The sequence below is a fragment of the Melozone crissalis genome, unplaced genomic scaffold, assembly GCF_028551555.1.
Source record: "Melozone crissalis strain CALT ecotype California unplaced genomic scaffold, PUWL_Pcris_2 ptg000029l_1, whole genome shotgun sequence".
Classification (NCBI taxonomy): domain Eukaryota; kingdom Metazoa; phylum Chordata; class Aves; order Passeriformes; family Passerellidae; genus Melozone; species Melozone crissalis.
This window is the reverse complement of record NW_026535807.1, coordinates 9242355-9268503: the sequence shown is the minus strand read 5'-3', so window position 1 is coordinate 9268503 and position 26149 is coordinate 9242355. Positions and strand designations below refer to the sequence as shown.

The 26149-nt window shown below is 51.9% G+C and overlaps 3 protein-coding genes across 6 annotated transcripts in view; all 3 read left to right on the top strand.

Annotated features, from left to right (window-relative positions):
- PLXNB1 (plexin B1) overlaps positions 1-11450 on the top strand; it is a 77146-nt gene extending 65696 nt beyond the window's left edge. For all 4 annotated transcript variants that reach the window (XM_054280790.1, XM_054280788.1, XM_054280789.1 and 1 more), the window contains 13 exons: positions 105-283; positions 773-839; positions 1396-1542; positions 2011-2188; positions 2982-3085; positions 3743-3827; positions 4555-4721; positions 5072-5232; positions 5474-5621; positions 6323-6387; positions 6469-6544; positions 6864-6938; positions 7481-11450. In XM_054280790.1, coding sequence (XP_054136765.1) covers positions 105-283; positions 773-839; positions 1396-1542; positions 2011-2188; positions 2982-3085; positions 3743-3827; positions 4555-4721; positions 5072-5232; positions 5474-5621; positions 6323-6387; positions 6469-6544; positions 6864-6938; positions 7481-7585 — 1557 coding nt within the window. In that variant the 3' untranslated portion in view covers positions 7586-11450. The remainder of the gene's footprint in view (positions 1-104; positions 284-772; positions 840-1395; positions 1543-2010; positions 2189-2981; positions 3086-3742; positions 3828-4554; positions 4722-5071; positions 5233-5473; positions 5622-6322; positions 6388-6468; positions 6545-6863; positions 6939-7480) is intronic.
- Positions 11451-13839: 2389 nt separating this feature from the next.
- LOC128939896 (SRSF protein kinase 3-like) lies at positions 13840-24116 on the top strand. Its single transcript, XM_054281123.1, has 12 exons — positions 13840-13915; positions 15369-15470; positions 15618-15726; positions 16206-16293; positions 17710-17797; positions 18046-18152; positions 20034-20196; positions 21394-21479; positions 21913-22020; positions 22429-22498; positions 22579-22671; positions 23929-24116. Exons 2-12 carry the CDS (start codon positions 15425-15427, stop codon positions 24114-24116), a joined length of 1146 nt encoding a protein of 381 aa, XP_054137098.1. The 5' UTR covers positions 13840-13915; positions 15369-15424.
- Positions 24117-25274: 1158 nt separating this feature from the next.
- The window catches only part of SETD5 (SET domain containing 5), a 76254-nt gene continuing 75379 nt past the window's right edge, over positions 25275-26149 (top strand). Inside the window, exon 1 of the mRNA XM_054280686.1 lies at positions 25275-25362. The gene's annotated coding sequence lies outside the window, so the exon portion shown is untranslated. The remainder of the gene's footprint in view (positions 25363-26149) is intronic.

The window sequence follows — 26149 nt, the reverse complement described above, 5'->3', positions numbered from 1 at the left end:
GTTCATTCCTTAATAGTTATCTGCACCTCTTCTTCCAAGAGCCAGCAGCTGTGACTGCTTTGTTTGCAGCAGAGTCACACATTGGCTTTTCTGTCTCCCACCAGTTCATCCACACTCTGGAGATCCAGCGCACTTTCTCTCCCAGAGACCGGGCCTATGTGGCATCGCTGCTCACGGTGTCGCTGCATGGGAAGCTGGAGTACTTCACTGACATCCTCAAAACACTCCTGAACGACCTTGTGGAGCAGTATGTGGCCAAGAACCCCAAGCTGATGCTGCGGAGGTGAGTGAGCCAGCCATGGTCCCACTCCTGAGGGGACAGAGCCTTTCTGCCTGGTTGGCAAACTCTGAAAGGCTCTGCCAAGTCTTCTAATCCCACTTTGCTGTTTAGAGGTCTCTTGAGTTCACAGTCATGCCATGTTTGGAAGCTGAACTGAGATATCTCCCATGTTTAGATCCCAAATAGTCTCCTACCTGGTCATCCTTCTGATCTGAACACATTTCCCTTGTTTGAGACCAATCAGAGGCTTGCCACTGTTCCTGCTTCTTGTCTCTCCAGTTCTGTAATTTGGTGCCTCCTTCAGGCTGACAAGTGCTTCCAATAAGCAGAGATGTAAAAAGCATTAACTGTGCTGGTCTTGAAAGGCTTTTTTTCCTCTCCATTCTGTATCATGACTCAGAGTGCCCTTCTTCCAAACCAAGTGATCTTCACCTTCAAATCTCCCCTGGTTCTGCACCACATTCCTGTGACAAACCTGATGCTCTTTTTCAGGACAGAAACAGTGGTAGAGAAGCTGTTGACCAACTGGATGTCCATCTGCCTGTACGCCTTTGTGAGGGTGAGCTCTTTGTCCCATTGTAGTGTAGAGGGGCCAAAAGAGGGGAGACAGGCACAGCTTTGCTTTGTGCCTCACTTATAGCTGAAATAGTGCCAGGGTCACCTTGTATTTCAGGGTGAGGAATAAGGGCTGGGCTGCTCACTGGGAATGGGGATTCTTAAATCAGCATCAATACCACTTGTTTCCAGGATGTGTCACCAGGTCATGGAGGCCTCAGTGTAGCTCCTTTATCTTGAAACACACAGGACACAGGCTGGTCTGTGCGTGGGGGGACAGATGCTGGTCTAATTCCTTTTCTAGAGGGCTGGGGAGGAAGCAAGGATTCTCTCAGATTAGTGACACAGAGGCAGAACAATGCCTTGGTGATGTGCATTTCTCTGGTAGCTGGACAGTGCACTTTTCCTGTGCAGGGAGCAGGAGCTGTTGGCACAGGCTCTGTCTTTGCCTGCTGTGGCTCAGCTGCTGTATCCTCAGTCCTGCTTGATATCCATGTTTCCACGCCTGAGGCTCTGCTGGGAGGAGCAAGCTGAATTTCTCTCCTTCCTTTCCATGCCAGGATTCTGTTGGGGAGCCCCTTTACATGCTGTTTCGAGGAATCAAACACCAGGTGGACAAAGGGCCAGTTGACTGGGTGACAGGGAAAGCCAAATATACCCTGAATGACAACCGCCTTCTGAGAGAGGACCTGGAGTACCGCACTCTGGTAAGTGCCAAATCTTCTGTCCTCTTGTACAGCAGGGCTGGATGTCTCTGCTCCCATAACCGAAGCACAAGTGCAGCACATCCTGCCACTGTCTCCTGGGAGCCAGGTTTGTTCCAGCAGCACAAGTAGATGATGAAGAGCTCTGCTAAATCAGGCGCTTTTGCCCCAGGCTGATAGGAGCCTTCACCACACTCATCTGGTGTACGTGCTGTGCTGTGTCTAGAAATAAAGGAGTGACGTTGCTGATGGCACATCGAAGCTCCTGCCCAATGCTCTTGAACCGGCTTCCAGCTCTTGACACAAGGCTAAGAACACAAGACTGAGGTGTTTAACATCTGTGATGTTTTATCTTCTGAATCTCCCAGTGAAAGGACTAGTTGTTAACTTGCCTGAGTGCCAGCCATCAAAGGTGTAAATGTGTCAGATGTAATCTTATCAGCTGAGTAGCTGTGACCTTTTCTTTCCCAGACCTTAAATGCTTTGACACAAGCAGGAGTTGGTGCAGGAGGGGCAGAAGAATCTCAAGGGATTTCTGCGAAGGTGCTGGACTGTGACACCATAACGCAAGTGAAGGAGAAAATCCTAGATCAGATCTATAAAGGGACGCCATACTGTCACCGGCCAGACCCAGACACCCTGGACCTCGGTGAGCAGAGCTCTTTGGTGACAAAACTCAGTGAGGAAGTGAAGGAATGGTGGCTCAGTGTCTGTGCACAGCAGCCTGGCATGTGACATTTGTCGTTCTGTGCTGAGTGTGCAGAATCACTGACCACCCTGGCTGGGCAAAACAGGGAGGAGGCTGTAACAGAAAGAGGTAGGGGTGGGAAAGAAGCAATTGGGGTCACCCTCTTTCCCTTCATGGTGTTCTTTGCCAGACTCAGACCACAGCAATGGCTTGGTCCAAGGGATATGGAAAAAGTGTGGGAGGGGAGGAGGATTTGAGTGTAGTGCAAAGATGCTGTGGGCACTTCCTGGCAGCCTCTTAATAATATATGTCAGGGAGGATTTTGTCCATGGTAGCTAATGAATGATAGAACTTATATTGGGAGAGAAAACACTCAGTTTGCTGTCTTCTTAATTCTGTTGATTTAGGGATGAGAAGGTACTGAGGAAATAGTAGCTGATAAGAACTATGGGTGCATGTTTGTGGTTTGAGCCACCTCCCTGGAGAGTCACAATCTGACAGAATTTGTAGGAACGTGATAGGTCGAACATGGGAGGCCATGAGGCCACCTGTCCTTGTGCTCAGAGGGGTCTGTCCTGGGACTGCAGGACTCAGCATCATGACAGACACTTGCTCAGGTTATGTTGTCTGTGAAATAGCACAGGTAAAAGCTGACAAGGAGCAGAGGGTGTTTAATGAGGTCAGCCAGGTTGACGCAGATGATGGCTCGAATGAGCAGTTAATCCTTTCCTTTTCTGTGTTTCAATGGCTGTAGAGTGGAGATCAGGGCTGGCAGGTCATCTGATACTGTCCGATGAGGATGTGACATCTGTTGTTCAAGGAACTTGGAAACGTCTTAACACTCTTCAGCATTACAAGGTCAGAACTCACTCTGCCATTGCCATATCTCTCCTCTCATCCTTGTACACACTGTCAGGCTCTGTTTGTAGCTCTGGCTCCTGGTGAACCACTGTCAGAAGGTTGGACCTTTCTTGCAGAGCATATTCAAATTAAGTTGTTACTGTGGCTGCAGCCTGACTTCCTCAAACACAACCCTGTCCTTACCCCATACCTGAGATGTGGGCATGTGTAGGGCTTGGAAGGATAGGCACAAGTTCATACTGCAGTGAAGGTGATGTGCTGGATCTGTTCCTGTTCCAGGCCAGATCAGTCAGGAGGTGATGACACACTGAGCTGCCAAGTACCTTCTAACAATGGAAAGAGGGATTTTTTTAATTACCTTGCATCAGTGTGTTGTATCTTGCAGTATGTTAGTACCTTGCTGCAACATGTTCTAGATCTGAATGACCTCAATCCCTGAGTATTATCTTTGTTGTACTTTGAACATTTGTTCTTTAATTCGTACAGACAAGATTTTCTCACCCTCAGGAAAGACAGTGATGGTGCCTCTAAATCCCTATTTCTGTCCCTATTTCTAGTGATGGTACAGCCTGTTATGCTCTACAAGCACTTGCCTATTATGCTGATGAGAAACCTGCCATTTGCTTTGAATATTGTTGTTTTCCTTGTGTGCAGGTGCCTGATGGAGCAACAGTAGCACTCGTCCCACGCCTGACCAAGCACATCCACAGGGAAAATCAGGATTACATCCCAGGAGAAAGTGAGTTTGATGACTTGTTCTCATCAAATTACTTCAGAGCACTTGCCAGTTAGTGGAACAAGTCTCTTGATGTAGCCCCAGCTTTATGCTGATATAGAAGGCTGACACATGCCTTGGATCCTCATAGGATTGTCAGGCAATGTGAAAGTTTGGTCAGGTGAGGTCAGAGAAAAGCAAAAGTGTGAGAGCAGAGGAAGGCTGGGCTGGGTGTGAAAATGCAGAACAAGCACAGTTGTCTGACTCTCTAGGGCTGACCACAGTCTGCAACTTGCAGAAATCTTTGTGCCTTCAGGTGCTGAGCATGGCCTGAGAGGGATGATGGGATGTCAGGCAGTTTCCTTACAGCCTGGCAGAGTGGACAACTCCATTGATACTCCTGTGGCATGAGGGATAGTAGCCACAGGCTGCAGCTTAAGAGATTGAAATTGGATATGGAACAAAACTTCTTCAGCAAAAGGGTGGTTCAACCCTGAAACAAACCACTGGGGTGGTGGGGGATCTCTGTGTGGGGAAGTTTCCAAGACCTTGAAGGTTTTGGGTGAACAAAGACAACCTACTGTATAGTTGGCAATGTTTGTACTCTGCAGAAAGCTGGATAGAGGCCTCTAGAGATTCCTTCCCATCTGTGTTTCTGTTATACTGGGAAATCTTGCTTTCTTGGGCCTCACCTGGCCAAGGTCTACTGTGAGAGAGCCAACACTCATCTGTAAACAATTGCTTGGTTTAGAAACACCAATGCTGGAGGATGCAGATGAAGGTGGGATCAAACTTTGGCACCTGGTAAAACCAACAGAAGAGCCAGAGCTTCCCAAGCATCGGCGTGGGAGCTTAAGGGATCGGGAGCGGGCCAAGGCAATCCCAGAGATCTATCTGACACGTCTGCTCTCAATGAAGGTGAGAAGGAGCACAGATTGTGTTGTGCTTGGGATCTTGCCTTCCTTCATATCCCCCAGCAGATTGCAGGGGTGTGTTTGAAGATGAAGCAATACCCTTTACCTGCAGTGGCTTTGGGAACATTTGAGTCTCCTCTACATTTTGCTTTGTTCACAAGGTTCTCCCTGACCTCTGTTCCACACACCACAGGGGCCTTCTTTCTCCTTTGTTGCTGCTCCCTTCATGGGGGTGGAGTGCCCTTGGATGGATGAGGGGCTGTCACTGAGAAGAGGGTGACCTCTCATCTTTGAGGCCTAGGCTCTCTATTCCCCTCTGCCTGTGCTGACCCTGTCCTGCTTGATTTTCCACAGGGCACTCTGCAGAAGTTTGTGGATGACTTGTTCCAGGTGATCCTCAGTACCAACCGCCCTGTTCCTCTGGCAGTCAAGTACTTCTTTGACCTGTTAGATGAGCAGGCCATGCACTATGGCATTGCAGACCCTGAGACCATCCATATCTGGAAGACAAACAGGTAGGGTGTTCCTGAGGGCCCTGGAGGAGGCACTGCTGACTTGCTTCGAGCTTGCAAAGTGACAGCTACCTCTGCCTACTGAGGAGGAGCAAAATTCAAGTGCAGGGCAGCAGACCATAGGGTGAAGAGTTGGTTTTGCTGGGACAGCAAAGCAGAGAGATGCAGTAACATGTAGAATATCTTTCAGCACTGTAGCTGCCACCTCTGCTGATGCCCTTTTGCACTTCTGTCCTCTCTACAGCCTCCCCCTGCGGTTCTGGATCAACATCATCAAGAACCCCCAGTTTGTTTTTGATGTTCAGACATCGGATAATGTGGATGCTGTGCTGCTGGTCATTGCACAGACCTTCATGGACTCCTGCACAATAGCTGACCATAAGTTAGGGCGGGTGAGTACGGAAGAGAAGGGACCTTGGCTGGCACAGAGAGTTGAGTGCTGCCTTAGGAAGGCAAAAATGTTTACATAGCACCATGGGGACAGCAGGCCAGGCTCCCCCTGGCTCCCATGTGCAGCTGGAGAGGAAAGGGGACTCTTGGGAAGAGAGGAGGGAGGATCAGATTTTGTTTAGCAACAAGAAATTGTTGAGGAATGCTCTTTATTTACAGCTTGCAGTTTTTTGGGGGACAGAGCTGAATTCAGTTGGCTGTGGCAGACAGTGGGAGTCACAGGAGGTAACTTGGGACATTCACATTAGCCATTAGAAAGGCTTTCCACCATCACTACTCACCCTGTGCTGAGGGTGGAACAGTCCTGCACAGGTCACCACAGATGGGATGGGTGGATCTCTGGAGCACATCAGGCATCAGCTGTGCAAAGCCATAGCCAGTGTGATCTCATACTGGTGATCACCCAGCTCCAGGGGGAAGGCTGGACTAGGGATCCTGGGGTGCCTTCATCAGCTCATCTCAAGGTGCCTCAGACTGCATTACTAGAAGAGAACCTGTTATTTGAAGTGCCTCTCCATGCAGAGGACAAAAAATTCCCAATCCTGAACAAATGGCAGAAAATAGAAGTGTGTTACCTGCTGAGGTTAGTCTACAGCACAATAAAAGAGCTTTTCATAACCCATTCTGGTTTTGGATGTTCAAGGACTCTCCAATCAATAAGCTGCTTTATGCCCGGGACATTCCTCGCTACAAGCAGATGGTGGAAAGGTAAGTGATGGGTGTGAGGGGCTGTAGTTCCAGCAGGGAGGAGGGGGAACCATGCACTAATTCCTGTGTGCCCCTGTCCAGGTACTACGCAGACATTCGTCAGACCATCTCTGCCAGTGACCAGGAGATGAACTCTGCCCTGGCTGAGCTGTCACGGGTAAATAAAAGTATTTCAGAAGTCACCTGGCCCCTCACCTGTGCATCCAGGAGAGAGTTATTAATGCAAAGATGAGATATTCCAGCTGAGTGTGCAGCTCTGCTCAGACACACTGACTGTGCCTAGTGGCTGCCCTGCACCACAGGGAGGGTGAGGGTCTGCCCACCATGCACTGGAGAGAAGAAGGGGTAGTCAAGGATTCAGGGCAAGAAATACAAGAATTCCTGTTGCTTTCTTAATGAGTTGTGAGGACACAGAATTTGACAGGACAATTGTTAGATGTCTCACAGTTTTGTCTAATTTCTTTTCTTATAAACAGAATTACTCAGGTGACCTCAATTCCCTGGTGGCTCTACATGAATTGTACAAATACATCAATAAGTACTATGACCAGGTGAGTGTGTGTTTCCAGCAGGTATGAATATACCTTTGTTCTTCCACCACCCAAACAAAAAAACTAAAAAAATTAACAATTAAGAGCAGCCAGACTATTCCAACACTGTATTGTTTCATTGGCATGCATAACTCATGTCATGAGTTTGTTTCATTCTTATCAAAGAGCAAGGGAGGAGATCAGCAAAAAGAACTTATCTCTAACTTGGAGCCTCTTGGGATTTCATGTGTGCTTCTTTATTTTTACTTCAATATCCAAATATTCTACTTAAAAAAGAAATGCAGTTAGTTGAGATTAATTTACTAAAGACTTAATTTTCAGGTGAGACGTTAAGCTTTTTTTTTTGCTGTGTGAAGTCTGTAAGTTAGTACAAGGAATCTAGAATACTTCTTATGTGGTTAATTTGAGATTAATTACTGCATACCCACTCTAGACTAGAGCATGCTGAATTGCAGCTTGAGGTTCTCCATAGTGCATGGTGTTCAGCTGGTTGGGTGTTGTGTGCTGGAGAAAGGCTGCCAGTGAGCTCTGTCTGGTTGCAGATCATTACTGCCTTGGAAGAAGACCCAACGGCACAGAAGATGCAGCTTGGATATAGACTGCAACAGATTGCAGCAGCTGTGGAGAATAAAGTCACAGATTTGTGACAGGCACAGACAGACTGCTCTCCCCTGGCTGAATGGGGACAGTGCTCATCCCAGTTGATAAACAGGGTGTCCTGCTGCCATTGGAACCAGACTCTCCAAGGAACCTGCGGGTGACGTGAGCAAGGGGATGACCAAGGCAGTACAAAGTACAAGCGTCCTTGCATCTCAGAGAATATTTTTTTACAGTTTTTTTTTCTTTTTAAAAGCAAAATGAAACAAAAAACAAGGACAAACTCTGGTTTTTCCCTGGCAGACTGCTGAGGGACCACACAGGTCCTTCCTACAGATGTGAATGTGCCAAGTTTGCAAACCATGTTCTTGAAGAGCCAGGTGACAACACCAAGCACTGTCTGTGGAGTCTTCAGCCTTGCATGGATGCCCTTTCCAGTGCTGGAATACTCCCTGCTGCAACCACTCACTTCCTTGGGAATCAGGAAGCTTTTCTTGGGTTGATCACTGTGCTAACCTCTTTCCAGCTAGCAAGCACTCCTGAGAAACTCCTTGCAGCAATGTCCCTGCTGGTCCCAGATGTTGGATGTGGAAAGGAGAATGTCCAATGGTGAAGATCTCTTGTTCCCCAGTGTCCTGGTCTCTGACAGCTCGTGTGTGGCACCTGCTTGGCTGGAATGTGCTCACCAGCATGGGTGTTTGCCACAGGGCCCACTGTAAATGAACAGCACCCCTCACCCTTTCCCTCAGGACAATTGCAGTGTCTGAGAGTCGCTACCTGGCTCGCTTCGGTCTCCACTGACTCAGCTCGGATCTGTCTTCCTGGTTCCTTGTGGTCAGAGGTTGCCCTGCTCTTTGGAAAAGCACAACAAATGCCTTGTGCCACTCCCCCTTCCTCCAGTGTCCAGCTGTTCTGCTGCTCTGAACTGGACTTGTAAATACCCTCAAAGTTAATGTATTTAAATGCTAAAGGAGAATGTTTAACTTTGTGGCTTTGAGACAAAGCTTTTCTTGGAGAAGTATCTCTGTGCACTTCTACTGACAAACGTCTGTCAGCACTGGAGCAGTTTTCTCCACTGCTTTGTCTGCAGGGATAACTTGTGTCTCCCTTGTTGTACCAGCAGCTCGGCTTTCCCCGCAGCTCAGCCCCAGGCTCTCTTTGTGCTCTTCTCTTAGGCTTGCCTTACACCTAACTCTCAGCTCCACTGCTCAGACTCTCCTCTTGTGGCACATAGAAGGAGTATTTGGTGAGCTGTGAACTCAGAGGAGCTGTCAAGCACAACCATGATGTTCCCAAGGAGGGTTGGGTGTCCTGCAAAAAGGAATGATTTGTGCATGGAGGAGAGGGCTGGAGCAGGCACAAGCACAGTTAGCTGCCAGCTGTCACTGGGCAGCTCCTCACTGCTCCCTCCTTAGTTCCTCCACTTTGTGAACAGTCCTCTGCCCTTCTAGGAGCTAATTTATAAGGATGATTTACTTGTTCTCTTTCCTGCTCACCCCACCCCTGCCCCCCCCAGCTGCTAATTCCACACTGATGTCCTGTGTGCCTGGGGCAGGTACAGGTCTGACTCCTCTGCCGCTACTCTGAGGTGGTGATTGTGTGGGCCAGGAGGGAGCAGAGCTAGAACAGAGCAGGATCACATCCCTACCTCTCTTTACATTGCAAATAGCAGTAATTCCAGGTGTGCTCCATCAGCCCTGTGGCTTTGTGTGAGTTCTGAGCAGTTGCAGAATTGTTCTTGGAGCAGGCTAATGCTGGCCTCTGTTCGTCTCCTGTGAGCCTCTCTCAGCAGTATAGCAGTGTTCCCAGGTGTGCCCAGAGTATGAGCATCCCTGTGCAACCTTCTGCTCCTATCCTGCTGCACAGAGCAGCAGGGTGGCTGGCTGGCTGCTGCCAGGCAAAAATGGGGCTGCAGAGTTTGCCTCTTTGCCCAGGTGAGGACCAGTTAGGATCTTACTCCTGCCTGACCATCCATTTCCACAAAACTCATGGGAACTTAGCATCTCTGAAACCTTTGTCTTGACTAAATCTGATTGAATTGGTCACCCCGTAAAGCTGAGGAAAGGACAGCTGGATGGGAAAAAGCCAATACAATGCATGTTAGTAAAGCCCATTCTTTTAGGGACTGCAGGAGATTCCTTGGTTTGAGGCAGGCGCAGGTATAGCGGTGGAGTAGCATTGTCCCTTTGTGTGTTGGTGGATGGACTTTCTGCCCTAAGAAACAAGGCGTGGTTTGTGGCCTCTCCAACTTGCTCAGTGTCTGCCAGACACCACAGAATCTCTGCTGGATTTCTGGCTCTACAGACTGTCAGTGTCTGCCCCTATTTTTGCAGAATTATCTCTGCACTTTCCCAGAACAGAGTGGCTTGAGGCTTAATTCTCATTCCACCTCCCACTGGTATCCACATTCTCCTTGCTTCTGTGTTCCTGGATGTTGGAAATCATCTCCTTTCTCCAAGTGTATCTGTGAAAGTCTGCTTTTATTAGATTGATAATCAAGACTTAAAAATAGAGCTAAACATAGGTGATTGACTTACTTAACATGTTCAGCTTGTCCTTGCATGGCTGGGCAGGACACAGTGCCCAGTGCAGGTGCAGTGAGGGTGGACAGCTGGTAGTGCCCATCTCCTCCCATCCATTTGTCCTTGGTGTTGTAGATACAGCATCCTGCTCCCTGAGGACACACTGAAGGCCCTCACTGGGATCAGCTTGGGTGTTTAGGCATGGCCCCTCTTATCTCCGTCCGTGCCCTTCTCCTGTGGCAAAATCCATTTCTGTGGCAGGGTTCTGTTGCATTTAAATTTGCACAAAACAGGTTTTATTATGAAATTCCCTATTGCAGGGAAAAACTTATTTATTTATTCCTCCTGATCCTTCCAAGTTTTTTCCAGTCTCTGCCTGATTCCACAACCAACCGGACATTCCTTGGCAAGGACAGAGAATCCTGTCTGGATGTTCCTGTTTGCTCACAGGTAGCAAGTTCAGTGGGCACCAGCAGAGAGAGCCCTGCTACCGCAGCCTGCTGTGGGACACAGGGATGTCACTGCTCCACTGGGACTCCCAGGACCTCGATGTTCCCTGTGGCAGGCACCCAGCTCTATTTAGTGCTGTGGTCAGAGGGAGGGACTTGCTTTTGCCATGGTCTGGGTGAAAGGCTGAGAACTGATCAGTGTTAAGATAAATCTCCATTTGTGCATTTGAATGTCTCCTCCTTTGGCTCGATGAAGCACAGCTGGTGCCCACGTGATGTAGATGTGAGAGCTCCTCCTTTCATCTGTCTGATGGCAAATTTAGGCTGTACCTGAAAGCTTTTTGATTTTGGTAGAAATGATGGCTGATTTTTTAAAATGAAAATAGAGGGTTCTTGAATGCTGCTGCTTTGGTGGAATGCCATCTTTTTCAGGGTGTGCCCTGGTTGCAGCAAGATGCTTTTTTTTGTTGTTGTTGTTGGATTTTTTTTTCTCTTTTTTTTTTTTTTTTTTTTTTTTTTAATGTGTGCCTTTCTTGTGGGGATGGTTATTTTGGTTTCCAGAACACCCAGGGCATTTGCTCTTGTAGTCTTTTTCCTGGTCTGTGTCGTGGTGACTCTGCTCTGTCCCAGCCTTGTGACTTGGTGTCTGTCTGTCTGTTATGGTATGGCCTGACCTGCATTTATGCCCTGCCACACCTTAGGTTCTGCTCAGAGCGCCCAAGGTACTGTCTTTCTCAAGTTTGAATTAATAATTAATATAAAAAGCTTGAAAAAAAAATCTGAATTTTGTTACATAGTGTAATAACTGTTTGTAGATACTGTTCTGAGATGTAGGAATCTATTGGTGATATAAGAGGTTTTGTCTGTAAATAATCAGTTTAGAGTCAAAATGATTTTAATAAAGAGAATTCTTACACAATAATTCAATAAATTTTAATATACAATCTCTGTGTCGTGCTGGTATTGCGTGATGATGCAATTGCAAATTACACAGAACGTATTTGCCTCTTTTTCTTCCTAAGTGGAAACTGTACTCTGAAGCACCAGGACCTGGAAGCTGTGTGAGGAGTGAGGCTTTTCCCTCCTCCCTAGGCTGTGTTTCTTCAAGATAACCTTGTGCCTCCTTCCACCTGCATCCCTCTGCAGTTTCCAGAGCTCAAATACCATCCCTGCCCAGGGGAGCAGGCAGCCTCCCTCCACAGTTTGGCTGGCCCTGGGGCCGCATGGTGCCCTGGATGTGGTCTCTCACTGTGGGTAAGCGTTGCTGAACCTTCACTGTTGTCACTGTTGGTCACCAGCATGAGGCAGAAACCGGTGCCCCTAATTTACCAAAACAACTTAATTCTTAAATGAATTTCACAGTTCTTCCCAGACAGCAATCTGGCTCCTGGCCCATCTGTCCTCTTTTCTTCCCTCCCCTTCCTTTGCTAGCAGAGTTTTGTACAGTCTGCTTCTCCCCCTCTTTTAGTCCCTGCTCTCTGTACCCTGTGTGTCCTTGTTGCCCTTTTAGGGGTCACAAGCCACTTGTCCCCTGCCCGCTGCCCCGCAGGCCTCAGCGCCCGGCCTGGCGCAGCCTCTGCCCCCTCCCTCGGTATTTTTAGTGCAGGGAAGGCAGGTGAGAGCAGAGGGGCACAGGCAGGGGAAGAATCACTCTGGGAGGCCCTGGCCTGGGTTTGGCAGCCTGGAGCTGCAGCAGAGCTACTGCAGGCAGGGTTAACCCTTTGCTGCAGGGCTGGGGCCTGCTCTCGGCAGCCTCAGCCAGGAAACCCGAGCTGGAGCTGTGCGAGCCCAGGGCCCCTGTGAGGGGGAGGCCAGGCCGTGCCCAGCTCCAGTGTGAGGCTGCAGCTTGTGGCAGTGGGGGAAAAAAAATGTGATTCTTACTGTGTGTGGCCTTTTCCTCCCCTGTGTTGGGTGGTGCTGGGATGCTCACGTCCCTCCAGGGCTGTGGGGAGGATGCTGCTGTGTTTGCTCTCCAAGAGACAGGAACAGGGGAAGCAGGGGCTCTGTGGCCACCAGCACCATGCTGTGATGGTGTTGGACTGTGTGCAGGCACTGCTGGAGAGGCTGAGGTTCCTCAGGCCTGGCAGTGTGGCACAGGGGCTGGTCTGGGAGCAGGGATGGCTCTGCCAGGCAGAAGATGGTGCCGCAGAGCACGTCCTGCTGACACACTGCTGGGAGCAGGGGGCAGAGTCAGGCAGCCCCACGGTTTCTGGGTCTGGAGAAGGCAGAGCAGAGGGGGAGGATTTCTCTGTTTCCATCTCGGTAGAGCTGTGAATTTCCCGCTATAAATAGTTGCTGTGGAGACTGTGAATCTCCTGCAGGCTGACAGGCCTGCTGCCAGGGAGGCAGGGAGAGGCCAGCAGTAAAGTGAATCCACCGCAGCTGTCTGAGGTCCCCTGCTCTCCCAAAGCCAAGGTTGTTCCCAGAAGTGGTGCTGTGATCTGATACCCTGCCCCACTCCTCACCACGTCCATCCAGTGATGCAGAAGTTTGGTGGCCTCAAGGCCATCCCTCCTGGGGCAGTGCAGACTAAAATCAGAGCAGGACCAGCTGGTATCTCACTTTGGGGAGCTCCAGAGCGAGCCAGATGACAAAGGGAATGGCGTGTCCTACCCGTGAGCTGCTGCAGGGTGAGTCTGTGCTGGGGCCTGGGGCTCAGAGCCCTGCTGGGGCTGCTTGTGTGCTGCATGCTGTGACTTGCAGGGGTGCTGTGCTCAGCCAGGGCTTGTAGCTCTGTGGTGGTGCAGGAGCTGAAAGTGTGTATTGCCCTGCTGAGTTCTGCCACTCCAAAGGTCCAGGTGTCATAAGGCATGACTGGTGTTGGGCAGGTCTGTACACTGTTCCATGCAGGTTGGGTGGAGGAATCCAGGCCAGATGTGAAGCATCATTCCTTGTCCATGGCTCTCACAAACCTGGCAGGAGCAGTTCTTGGGCTGAAGTTCTCTGAGCTAGTCCAGGCCTGCAGCAATTCAGTGGGTTCTGCACAAAACAGTTGGAATGACAAAAGCAAAATAAGTTGTATTTAATGTGAAAGTGTCAAGAAATGAAGGGTTAAAAGCACCAATTGTCCTTTATCACAAAGCTTAGAAAAGTGCATTTCACTTTCCTGTACCAAGTTGCATAGCAACACTCTTCATCTTTTGCCAGTGCTTCCATCCAGAGAGGGTGGATGGAGATAAATCTTGCATGCCCGAGGACACACTTGGTTTGCCTCTGCAGCAACAGGGCTACCAGGGCCTGAACTGCCCAAAAGCTCCATCTGCCCTAGGGCTGAGTCTTGCACTTTGGGTCTGCCTCTGGGTCCTGTTTTCTGACTGAAGTCTCCTATCACCAGAACACTCCACCAAGAGAAGAAGTTGTTGAACTCCCATCTCCACACACCCATGAGTTTTCCTTTGGCAGGTGAATGGTAAGCTGCATGATTATAGCTTGCTTGCTCTCAGCTCAGGCCCTGCTGTCCTCATGATGTGAACAAAGAAGGCTCAGGCAGATGCTGGTGGTGCAGGAGTGTGTGAGGGTACCGATCAGCTTAGTCTGTGCACAAATAAGGAAAATTTTGACTTCAGTTCTGTTTCATAGAGATGTCAGGGAGCATTTAATGTAAAGAGTGGCCTGACATGCAGCATCCAGGGGGTTTATACCCAGAGACCGATTCTGAGCAGCATAAATGCAAGGGTAAGAGGTGTAGAAATGTGAGGAGGGGGAGGCATTTTGAGCTCCTTTCAGACTTCTGTGCAGGTATGGGTAAACAGAGTAACCCAGAGCTTGCTGGGTGCCCAAAGGCAGGCTGTGCCTCTGGCTGCTGTGCTGGGAGAGGAACATCAGCACATGGAAAGAAACTTCAATGTTTTGAAAAGTCAAAACATTGAGTCAAAACAGGTGCTCTGTCTCAGCAGCTGGAAGATGTTACAGCTCCAGAACAGCTCCCTGCCACCAGCACAGTCAGCCCTCTATAACTATTTCTGAAAATCTCCTGGTTCAGATGAGTTCTTAGCTTTAGTGACCTGACTTGGAGGATTTAAAGTTCAATATTTCTACCTGTGCTAATGCTCTGTGGGCATTGCTATCACCTGTCCCTAGCTCTGACAATGTGTTAGCCTGAAGCTTCAGCTGTACAGCCAGTGACATTTCCAAATTATGAAAGGCTGGGTTGGGAGTGCCCCAACTACTGTGGCTTAAATCTGTATTTCATGAGCAACAAGGGCTCTGGGCTGCTATTTCAGGTGACCAGTACTGAATGCAGCCCTACCTCAGTGCTGCAGCACTGGGGGCAGCAGTTGGGTCAGTCTGTCTGTGCTGTCTTGGTGTTTATGCTTCGGACTGTCATAGTAACAAACCCCAGGAGCAGCCCCTTGCCAGGATGTCCTGTGGCCTTGCTGGGATGTCACAGGATGGTCAGTGACAAACCCGTGCTCCAGCCCCAGGGCTGCACTGTGGGCAGAGGAGCGGCCCTGTAGTGTTAAGAATGCAAGTTCTGTTTCACACCCCTCTGGAGCAGGAGCCTTCTCCTGCCAGCCAAATCCCAAATTCTCTCCTCAGCCAGGATGGGGGTAGGGAGGAGGTGCTTTCCCTGCTGTGGGAGGGGATCCCACAGACCCCTCTAAGCCCCTGAAAATACACACTAGGAAACCTGAGACTCCCACCTGGCCCTGGCCCGGGACCAGCCTGCCAGCTTTCCTCTTCTGAACTCTTAAAATAATCCCTGTCTCCCTGAAGTGCCAAAAGTGTTTCTAACAGACTGACTCCAAGGTTGCTGAAGGGATTGGGAAAGAAAGGGGTGAGGGCACAGCAGAGGTATGGCCACCCTGCAGCTCTCTTGAAAGGAATAAAGTGCTGAAGCTCACACTGCCCGTGTCCCACAGCTTGGTGTCCCACTGCCTCCATCCCCTTGTGCCAGGACCTGCCGTGCTCCAGGGCCATGGAGGAGCAGGTGCAGCAGGAGATGCCATCAGCCCAGCACACAGGTCAGTCCTTGGCCATGGGGCTCCAGAGATGAGATCATGCCAGGCTAGAGGAGGCCCCTGGGACCTCTCAGGCTGTCCTCAGCTGCTCCTTCACTCTAAGAGCATTTAGAGATGTCATTAATGTCTCTTGGTGATGGTTTTCCACAGGAGGCCACTACCCCATGCAGGAGGGAGAGGTATTCAACACACGATACCAGGTGCTGCACAAGCTGGGATGTGGCACCTTTGCCACTGTCTGGCTGTGCCAGGACATGAGGTGAGGGGCTGAATGCCATCCAGGGAGGTGGGAAGGGGTGGCTGATATCCTGGGGGGGGGTTGGCCCCTCTTGCAGAAACAGCAGAGCACAGTCTGTGAGTGTGCCAGACATCCCTGAGCACCGGGGACACCTGACAGCAAGACCAGTGGGGTGCAATGAGCAGAGCCAGTCCCCAGAAATCAAAGAATGTAAATAAGGTGGCATCAGTCCTTGCTCTACATTTTCTTTTCTTGTTTAGACCCTGCAGTATCCATGTTCTTTTTCTCTCCAGTCCCTTGCTGGTCCCTGGGGCAGTTGTGCTGCCAGGTGCCAGAGGGAGGGATGCCCATGGGCCTGGCATGCTGCAAACCAAGGCCAAGGGTGCCTGCAGAAGGGCAGCCCCTTCCCTGGGGAGCCCAGGGCTGACTGGGAGAAAAGGAAGTGCTGCTGGTCAGGGCCACTGACATGCACTGGCTGACAGCTGTGGTTCATTTCCCAGGAGGAAGAAGCAGGTAGCTGTGAAGGTTCTGAAAAGCAGGGAAGGCTTTGCTGAGAGTGCCCAGGATGAGGTTGCTTTCCTCCGCTGTGTAAGTGAATTCTGTGGCTCTGTGCTGTGCTCCTGGGTGGCCACGGAGTTCAGGTTTGAGTATCAGCATCATCATCCCCTCTGCCTGCAGGTCCCAGTCCAAGGAGCTAGGTGGGGAATAGGAAAAAACCCTATTTTTTTTCCTATTCCCCACCTAAAAAAGCTGGGGAATTAATAGAAATCACTGGCCTCTGAAACAGGAATTTTCTCCTTCCTGCATCATACTGGGACATGTCCCACTTGCCTTGTCAGCCCATTTCTTTTAGCTGAGACTGAAATCCAGCAAAAAGGAGGAATCTGCAGAATGATAAGGTGGATAATCAACAGAAGAAGGTGGTCATGATCTTAAGCAGGACATGGGAGCATGTCTTCTGTACCTGTATCATTCACAGAGGAACATCACTCAGGGGACATTGCTGTACCACAACACTGATACTGAAGTAAAAGGAAATATCTGCAATAGAAAAAGATACGATGTACCAAAACATAATAAACATCTGAAGTCAGAAAGCTTCTTCTGGCCTCTGCTAATGGAGATGATAATTAGGTGCCTGTATCTGGGTTGTAGCAGGTTGCCTTTGAAGTTGGCTTGAACTGCTAGTTCTTGAAAGCTTGTGGTTACAATTCTTCCAGTTTGTTCATATACAAAGTTACATCAGCTTCAGATGAGAAAAAGCTATTAAATTCTGCATTTTAAATTACTCTGTGGCCTTTCTCCAACAGGTTTGAGGAAGGTTTAGTTAACACCTGTAAATCTGTAGGCCCTATCTAAAAGGAGATGAGCCAGATGCAGTGATGCAAGAGGAAGTACCAAGTGGCACTAATTTAATGCAATCAGAGGGCTGCTTTTCCACACATCAGCACAACCCTGTGTAGAGAGTGAGCCTTACCCCTGATTTATTATTAATTCTGAGAGACATGCCTGCCTATTCAGCAGCACACAGCTGTTTCCCAAGGCTTGTTCCCACCAGCACTGGGGCTTACTGCCTGCAGAGCTGCCAGAAGAGATGATCTGGTCTCTGCTTCCAGGGCTGCTCACTTCTGTTGTGCCAGAACAAACCTTCTGGCACTGGTGCAGGTGGATCTGGCAACTGCAAAATGAACCAAACCAAAACCCTGGCAGTTGTGGCCATGAAGAGAGGAAAAAGCCAGCATGAATTGCTGTACCAGGGTAAGTGCTCTGGGAGCACAAGCCCCCTGGGAGAGCACCTCCTTGTGACCTTGTGATGGTCCCACCTGGTCAAGAGCAAGACAAAACATGCAGAAACTCATTCCTGGTTTTCCTGATGTTGTTTTCATGGGATTTGTCACAAAGTGCCAGAAGAGAAAGTCTGTCAGACAGGATAAAACAGGTGCAAAGTGTCCTTGTGCACATATATGTCTCTGATTGCAGCTTTCTTGGAATCCTCCCCCTCAGGTAAGCTGCATGAAGAAGAAGGACCTGGCAGGAGAAAACATCGTCTGTTTGTTAGACGACTTCAGAATGATTGGAGAGAATGGTTTCCATATCCTTCTGCAGAGAGTGCTTTTCTGGGCCAGCAAAGCCTGGGCTTGCCTTGGAGAGCCACGGGATGGTGTAAGGCTGAGTGCTGTGCTGCCATGAGGAGGATGGGCAGGGCTGCAGCTGGACCAGGGCACATGGACATGGCTGGAGGGGAGAGGCTGAACCAGGAGGTATTTGGTTGCTTTGGTGAAAGGCAAAGGGTTGGTGGTAACGCCTTTCCTTGTTAGTGAATCCCTAACTCTTTCCCACATGCTTGCCTGGTATTTGAGGTGCTGGGTCCTTCCATTCGATGTCTGATGGGAAACTACACAGCCCAGGGACTGCCCTTGCCTTTTGTGAAAAAGTCTTTACAGCAGGTGAGAACTCAGCTGCAATCAGGCAAGGGTGCCAAGGGGCTGTTGGCTGTGGGACATGCCACAGTCTTCCTCCCAAGGGGAAGGACTTGGGAGTTACTGCCTAAGCCTGCAGCCTCCTCAGGTTTGGGAAGCAGTCAGGGCCACAAAGTGCCAAAAGTCTGCAGATGAACACCAGGGACTCAGGGCTGGCACTTCTGTTCCCATCAGCTCAGTAATCATTGGGTTCTCTGCTGCTTGTAGAAGTAGCAGGGGACAAACAGGCTGCCATAGTTCTGCTTCTTGTGGGCAAACCATCTCTGCCCTCCTGCTGCCCAGAGAAGTCCCCTCTGGCAGTAATGCCGGGCTGCTGGCATTTGCCTTGGCATCCAGCCATGGGTAGCACTGTCAGCTCCAGCAGCTTTCTGCATGGTACCACTGAAGGCACTCAAGGTCTCCCTTCCATCTTTACATGAATTTCTAAATTGCTGATTTGGTCAGCTGGTTCTCTTTCCATATTGAAGTTTCCCTGTGCAGAGCCAACTTTTCTTTCATCCCCTGTAAGGATGTGTTGTGCCTATTCAAAAGATGGTGAAAAATGAGTTTCTTCAGGGCTGGCTCTGCTTAAGGAATGGGAAACCTGAGTGGGGCCTCAGAATAGTTAAAATTACTTTTTGCCTCTTGTGCTGAGATTCATCAGAAGTCTGCACACTTGCCAAGATGAAGATTTGCTACCCTGATTCCTGTGCCCTTCTAGGGATACTAAGAGAGAAAATTGCTTCCTCCTTCATCCTATTTTCTGTAGTAGCCACTCCTTTCTCTAAAGAAGCTCCACTAACACCTGAGTAAGTTACACAAAAATGTAGTGGCATTACCTCTGTGCTCCATTTCATACTCAGGCTTTTGCTTGATACATTATCTGCTTTAACTGTAAAATCTGTTTTGTTTTCCCCCTTCAGATCAGCACTGGGGCAGTATTTACTTCTGATTCATTCCAGTTTAGTTATTTAAATCTTTCCCCACATTTCACAGTTACCATTTAAGGCTGATATTTCCCTGGGGCTGGTGTTCATCCCAGAATAGAATTTGATAATACAGAGAATATTTACCAGTCCTTTATGACTGACCAGAGTGTTAAAAAACAAACCTAAATCTCCCCATAGCCTTTTCTCTGTTACTGATTTCTGATAATGAGTGTTCATATCTGGTAGGTGTTGTTTATCTCTCCCCTATGACAGGCCAGGCTCTCCCTGCTGCATCACAAGCTGTTCTTTCCCTACATGGCTCTCCTGCAGGGCCCTGAAATCCTCTCTCTGCACTCACTCATGGTCTCTCCCCCTCCTGTCTATGTTATCCTGTGTCTTCTTCTTTCCTTGTATGATGGGACACCCTCTCATGCCTGTCATTGACACCAGTCCCTTTACATGTCACTGTCATTCAAATGGAAGTTGGGGGCTGGTTATAATCAGTGGCAAGACACAGAGGTCCCAGGACACAACAGCCATACAAACAAGAATGATTTTCAGGAGAAAGTTCAGCTTGGTAATCATAATAGCCTCCTCATAGCCCCCCCCCTCCTCCCACCTCCCTGGGCTTGCCCATCTGTGGACTGTCACACTGCCTCTTGCTGTGTGTCACCCCAAAGAGCCCTTTCCTCACTGGGCTGTCCAGGCCTCCCCCTGCTCCTGGGGCTTTGCTGTCGAGTGGGGTGATGAGACCCTTGTGCCTGCTCCCATTGGCCACCCCAACAGGAACCTTTTATTGCCAGGAGTTACCCTGAGTGCCCAGACTGTCCCTGACCTGCACTCCCACCGTGCCTGCTCACTCTGGGGGGAGAGAGCTGGGGCAGGAGAGGCAGTGGGGACCCTGCCAGGCCTGGTGTGACAGTGCTGCCTCCTTGGCCAGGTGCTGGCAGGGCTGCACTTCCTGCACAAGTGCTGCCGCATCATCCACGCAGACATCAAACCGGAGAACATCCTGCTCTGTGGGCACAGCAAAAGGCTCCAGAGGCTTCTCATGGCCACACTCCACTGTGACCAGGGAACAGGAGGGAGGCTAAAGGGAGCAGGTGAGCACTCCGGGGCTTTTTTAACAAAAAAGACCAGACTTAGGTGTTTATTGGCAGGAGAGAAATGAGAGGCAGCAGGTACAGATGCCTTAGGAAAGGTTCACATCTCCTACAACAGCCAGTACAAAACATGACAGCCAGTATAAAACATTATAGGCAGCTGATGCTGCTGAAAGGTCTCTCCTTTCTCTGCTTAACACAAACACCAGGCTGGGCTCAAGGCACCTACAGAAGTGTGGTGGGTTTGTGTGAAGGACAACTACAGGTCACAGATATCTGTTGACAGCCCCACCACGACCTCAGAGTTCACTCTCAAGGCTTTAGGTACAGGACAATTCCACGTGTCTGATGTTTTCAGCTGCTGAAAGGTTTACATACAAAAAGGCGTGATCAGAAAGCTGTATGACACTCCTGCTCTTTATTTCCCTCATTTCTGAAGTTTGTGGGAGACTTGTATGTGCTGCTAATCTTCAAGGCCTTCTGAGACATAATTTATGTGCACAGAATGGTGTGAATATTGAATAAGATGTAGAGCTGGAGAGTTTCACGAGAGATTATCTCATCTCCCAGCAATGAGACCTTTCATATTATCCTTGCACTGTTCTCCTGTGAGCATTTCTCCCATGACAGTGTTGTTTTGTCTCTCAAACTCTGGGGCAATCAGGGAATGCTAAATTAGTGACCGAGTCTTTTGCTTGGAGCAGAAAAGCACAATGTTAAGCATAGGCTGACAGCTCACTGTAAGACACTAAGCCAGGAATTACCTTTTTCTGGGATCGTATGGAAGTGTAACCTCCACATTGCTTGCCAAGCAGGCTGTATCCAAGGCCTGTGACAGCCAGAGTTGCTGAAGGCTGAGGAGGAATTACAGATGTTTTGGTTCTGACTGGTGCTCTCCTCTGGGCCCACAGTAATTTAATCTTGGTGCTAGAGGAACCCTGCAGCAGGACAGGAGCATATGGTCACACTGTTCCACTCCAAGCTACTGTTCTCCCAAACGTTCTCTTATGTTTTTACTGGACACCAGGTTTTTTGGGGGGGTCCTTCAAAAAAGAGGGGTGGCATTTATGATACAAAGTATTTAGGAGCTTTTAGGCCAAGAAACTTTAAGGGAAGGCACACATACCTCTCCTGTGGTAAGTGGTGTGTACCTGCTGGTTCAGAAAGACCTGATTTCTCTTTGTCCTTTCCATCTAGGAGGTGATCTTGGCAATCAGTTGGAAGAATCTGATTTAATGAGCATAGAGGTGAAAATTGCAGATCTAGGAAGCGCATGCTGGACAGTGAGTCTGCTCCAAGTCTCAATCCCATGACAATGTGGGATGCTGTGTGCTTCTTTCCATCTCACACTGTGTGTGTGTGTCTGTCTGTCCCTTTACAGCAGAACAGCTATTTCAGAGATGCTGATATTGGGGGCTGTTGTGTTTGCCACTCTCAGCTCCAAGCTGTGCACAGTCTTCCTGAGTCACTGTCAGTTTTGGATGTCTCTCCAGCTTGCAGTTAGTCCCTACAATTAGAAATGTATAACTATGTTCAGTGTGAAATGGTGGGAGGTAGATTCCCACTGGTGTCAGTGGGGCCAGGAATGTGCTGGCTGTGCCCTGTGCAGAGCTGAGAACACGCATTCATTTGTGTCCCCAATGTCCTGTCACTGCACAAGAAGCTTGTGTCCCCAGTGCTGCTGTGACTGGTTTAAGGAGTTTGTTTCTCTTTTAGTACAAGCCTTTTTCCAAGGAGATACAGACGCAGCCGTACCGGGCCCTGGAAGTGCTCCTTGGGTTAGACTACGGCACCCCTGCGGACATCTGGAGCACAGCCTGCCTGGTAGGACTGGGACAGCACTGCCTGCAGGGGAGGGGACAGACCTCACCTGGCCAGGGCAGCGTGTCCTTAGCATCCACCTGTCCATTTATCCTTCCTTTCTGAGAAGGCAAAAGGGGCTGTTGGCACTCGTTCACTTTAGGGCAAAAGTCTGCTGCTGGCACAACCCACTCCTAATTTAGTTTAAGCTCTAAGGCAATTCACATTCCATGTAGATTAGCTCAGAGGCTTGCCTGCATCAGGCACAGGCTGCTTTTAATCCTGATGGAGCTAAAGGTGTTGTTTGATTGTGGTACAGATCGAGCCAGTGTATTTCCAATCAGTTTTGTGTGATAAAGAGGGCAATATCAGTTAGTGGGCAAGGAAAACTCCAATACAATTAGTGAATTAACAGTGCTACTCCATTTCTAGGCTTTTGAAATGGCAACTGGAGAGTGTCTATTTGATCCTCAACCTGGGAAATACTTCTCCAGAGATGATGGTAGGACTCCATGAGTTTTATTCATTTCACTGACAGAAGTGTCACAGTCTGTATCTAAATTTTGTCTTCCCTCCATCTAGATCATGTTGCTCGTATTATTGAACTCTTGGGAAGAATTCCTTCTCAAATTGTTTTCTCATGGAACAAGTCAACAAAATTTTTCAGCAGGCCAGGTAAGAACTGGCATAAGGAAGTTTATTTTAAAAATCACTGCAGATTTCTGACACACTCCTACTCAGCTCATGCTGAACTCCCCCAAAAGTTACGCACACAATGCAGGCTACAAGCAGGGATGGAACATAAATGGAAATTCCATAAAGAGCAGTAACACCCCCTGCCCTGCCCTCTTTGCAATCCATGAGCATTCCAGAGATGAATGCAAAATCCTGAAAAATGGTCGTATCAAACACCAAACAGGGAAAGCATTTCCATTCTTTCTCCTTTGGATCTGGAGAAAATGGAAATACAGACAGGAAACAGCTCCGTGCCAAGAAGGCTGAAGAGTGTGTAACAGGCTGCACTTCACCCATTCACTGAGAGAGAACAATGATGACCAGGAATGGGACACTCATATCCTTCCAATGTGGCTGCTATATTTAGTCTTCTGACCCAACTGCAACATCTCTTCTGCTTTATTCTCCCCAGTTCCTTTCTCTTTGACTCATGAGTCTTGAAACCCTTCTTTGACCACAAGGCATCACATGACTCCACCCTTCTGCAATTTGGCCTATCATCCTTCTCTGCTTTCATGCTTACCAGCCTACCCACAGTTCATTCAGTGCTTAGAGCTGGTCCCAGGCTGGAATTTAATAAGCACCTCCCTGCACATCCATATCCTTTGCTCACACTTATGTCTTCTATGGTGCTCGAAAGAAATGAGTCAAAACTAGTTCTACATTCACTCTTCCTGTGAACCAACTAGGCCTGACCACGCATGCCTAACCTGAATCACTGTATTTACACCATGCACTCCCCAGGACGAGGGGTGCTCCTCGCTCAGTCATACACTCTGCTGGGCCCCACAGAGCTGGCTGGCATGTAACAAACTCAACAAGAGTCTTGCAGGCTCTGACACTGAAATAGCATGATGCATTCGGGTGCCTGTGGACAGGCACAGGGTACAAGCAGCAATGGCTCTGGCATGGTTATTCTGGGAACACTTTGTGCACTCTTGGCACACTCTCACCTAAGAAAAGTACTCAGGAACAGGGAGACTCCAAACACTAGCTTGAAAAGGGGGTTCCTGAGAAGCACCCGAGAGCCAAACCTGCAAGGGGCAGCGCAGGTGGAGCTTACAGAGATAATTCCAAGAAGAAGGCAAAGATCTTTCGGGATGCTTTGGGTTAATTCTGAGGCGAGGCGAGGCGAGGCGCGGCAGCCTCAGCCGTGCAGGTGTAACTGAGGCTCTGTGCCCACGCTGTTCCTGCCAGGCGCGCTCCTGCGGCTCTCCCGGCTCTTTCCCCGCAGCCTCCCCGGCATCCTGGCGGACCGGCACGGCTGGACACCGCAGGACGCGGCCGCCTTCGCCGCCTTCCTGCTGCCCGCGCTGCACTACGCGCCCGAGCGCCGCGCCAGCGCCGCGCAGAGCCTGCGGCACGCCTGGATCGCCGCACCGTGACCCGAGCCGGCTGTCCCCGCCTCGCGGGACCCGCCGCAGCCACCGCACCGCCCTCCCGCGGGGGCGGCGGGGCCGGGCCGGCTGTCGCGGCGGGGGCGGCTGCCCGCCCGCAACCCCCGAGCGCCGCCTCTGCCGAGCAACCCCGGAGCGGGGCGGCGGCTGCGCACCCCGGCGTGATCCCGCGGCTCCCTCCGCGCCCGGGCTCCACTCCCTTCCTCCCGCGGCCTGCAGCGCTGCGGGCCGCACGCATCGCTCACTGCGGGCAGCCGCAGCCGCGGGCCCCGAAACCGGGCGGAGCCCCTAGGCCGAGCTCGGGCACCGAGCGCCGCGGGGCCCCTCCTGCCCGGCTCGGCCGCCCCTCCTACCGCGGAGGGGCCGTCCCTCCGCCTCACTGCCCCGCGGCCTTTGTTCGGGGCACCAGGGACGGCGACCGGCCAGCTGTGGGAGCGCCGGCCCCGCCGGCCCGGCCCGAGTAGGGGCGGTTTCAGCCCCAGGCGGCCCCGCCGGGACCCCGTGACGGGACCCCCGGCCCGGCCCCCCTCCCACTCAAACCCGCGCGCGCGGACGTGCCGCGCGGCAGGCCCCGCGCGCCGGCGCCGCGCAGGCGCCCTGCGCCCCCCTCCGCCCAGAGCTCCGGCCGCCCCCCGCACCGCCCCTTCGTTCTGCCACGTGTCCCGACGCGGGAGTCGCCCCGCGCCGAGCGATCGCGCCCCGCCGGCCCCGCCCCTCGGCACGTAGCGCGGCTCGCCCGGCGGGCGCTGCCGCAGCCCGCCCGCCCCGCATCGCGTCGCGTCGGCGCTGCCGGCGGCCGCCCCCCTGCTCCCCGCGCCGAGTGGCAGCGCCGCGCGCCAATGTGGCGCCGGGACCGTGGGGCGCGCGGCGGGGCGGACGCGTGGAGCCCAATGAGGCGGCAGCAAAGGCGGGGCCGCGAGGCGAGGTCGCCAATGGCGAAGGCGGGAGGGCGGGTCCGTGGCGGCGGCGGGCGCCCCGGCGGGGCGGGACGCGGCGGCGTGACAGCCAACGGGGAGTGGGGTGGGCGTGCCCGGGGCGCCCCTGGCGCCGGCGCCGGGGATCCCCGTGTACCCAGTGCCGTTTCCGCCCGGCCCGGGGAGAAGCCGCCGCTGCCGCCGGGGGAGGGGCCGCCGCTGCCGCGGCTGAGCGCTCGCTCTCACCGGCTGCCCGGGACACGCCGTGGCGCCGAGCCGGGCCTGGTGCCGCGCAGGGGCCCGGGGAACGGGCCGGCCAGGTAGGCGCGGGCAGGCGGGAACCGGCCGTACCCGGCGGCGGGAGGGAACGCTGGGGCGGGCGGCTGGGCGGACGGCCGCGGGGGCTCCTGCGCGGCCCGCGGCCTGACGCTCTGCTCTGCGCTGTCTTGGCAGCCCGGTCGGCAGCGCCCCGCCGTGCCCCCGGAGGCCCGGCCCGAGCTGACCCGGTCTGGCCCGGTGTGCGGGCATCATGGCGGGCCCGGCGGTGCGCGGGCTCGGGACGCTGGCGGCCGGTGCGGTGCCAGGGCCGGAGTTGGGGCTGGAGCGGCCGCGGGGCTTTGTCGGCGAAGGCGAGCGCCGGGGAAGCTCCTCTGCAGTCCGGCCTTCTCCGCGCCCCCGTGTCCTCGCATTGTCCCGAGGGGCCGCGGGAGTCGTTGTCCGGCTCGGGGCAGCCTCCTGGCTGTGGCCGCCCGCCCCGAACCGCCGGCCCCTCCAGGCCTCGGTGGAGGCGGTGTTTGACCTGCATTTTCTGCTTTCTCATGGTGCCCGCGCGGCGCCTTCCTCCGTAACCCCGCTCCCGGCGCCGGCGGCTGCAGCGCGGATCCTCCCGCATTTCCTCGCCCGTCACCGCGGCCGCCGCCGGCGCGGGGGGGGTTCCCCGCCGCGGTGCCCGCGCCCCGGCCCCGCTCCGACCCCCGACGGCACCGGCAAGGTCACTGTCGACCGGCGGCTCGTCCTTGGGTGCCGGTGACCGGAGTTCACCGCCGGGCCGGGTGGGGAAGTGGCGCCGGGCAGCGTCTCGCCGTCCCGGGGGAGGGAGAGAGGCGA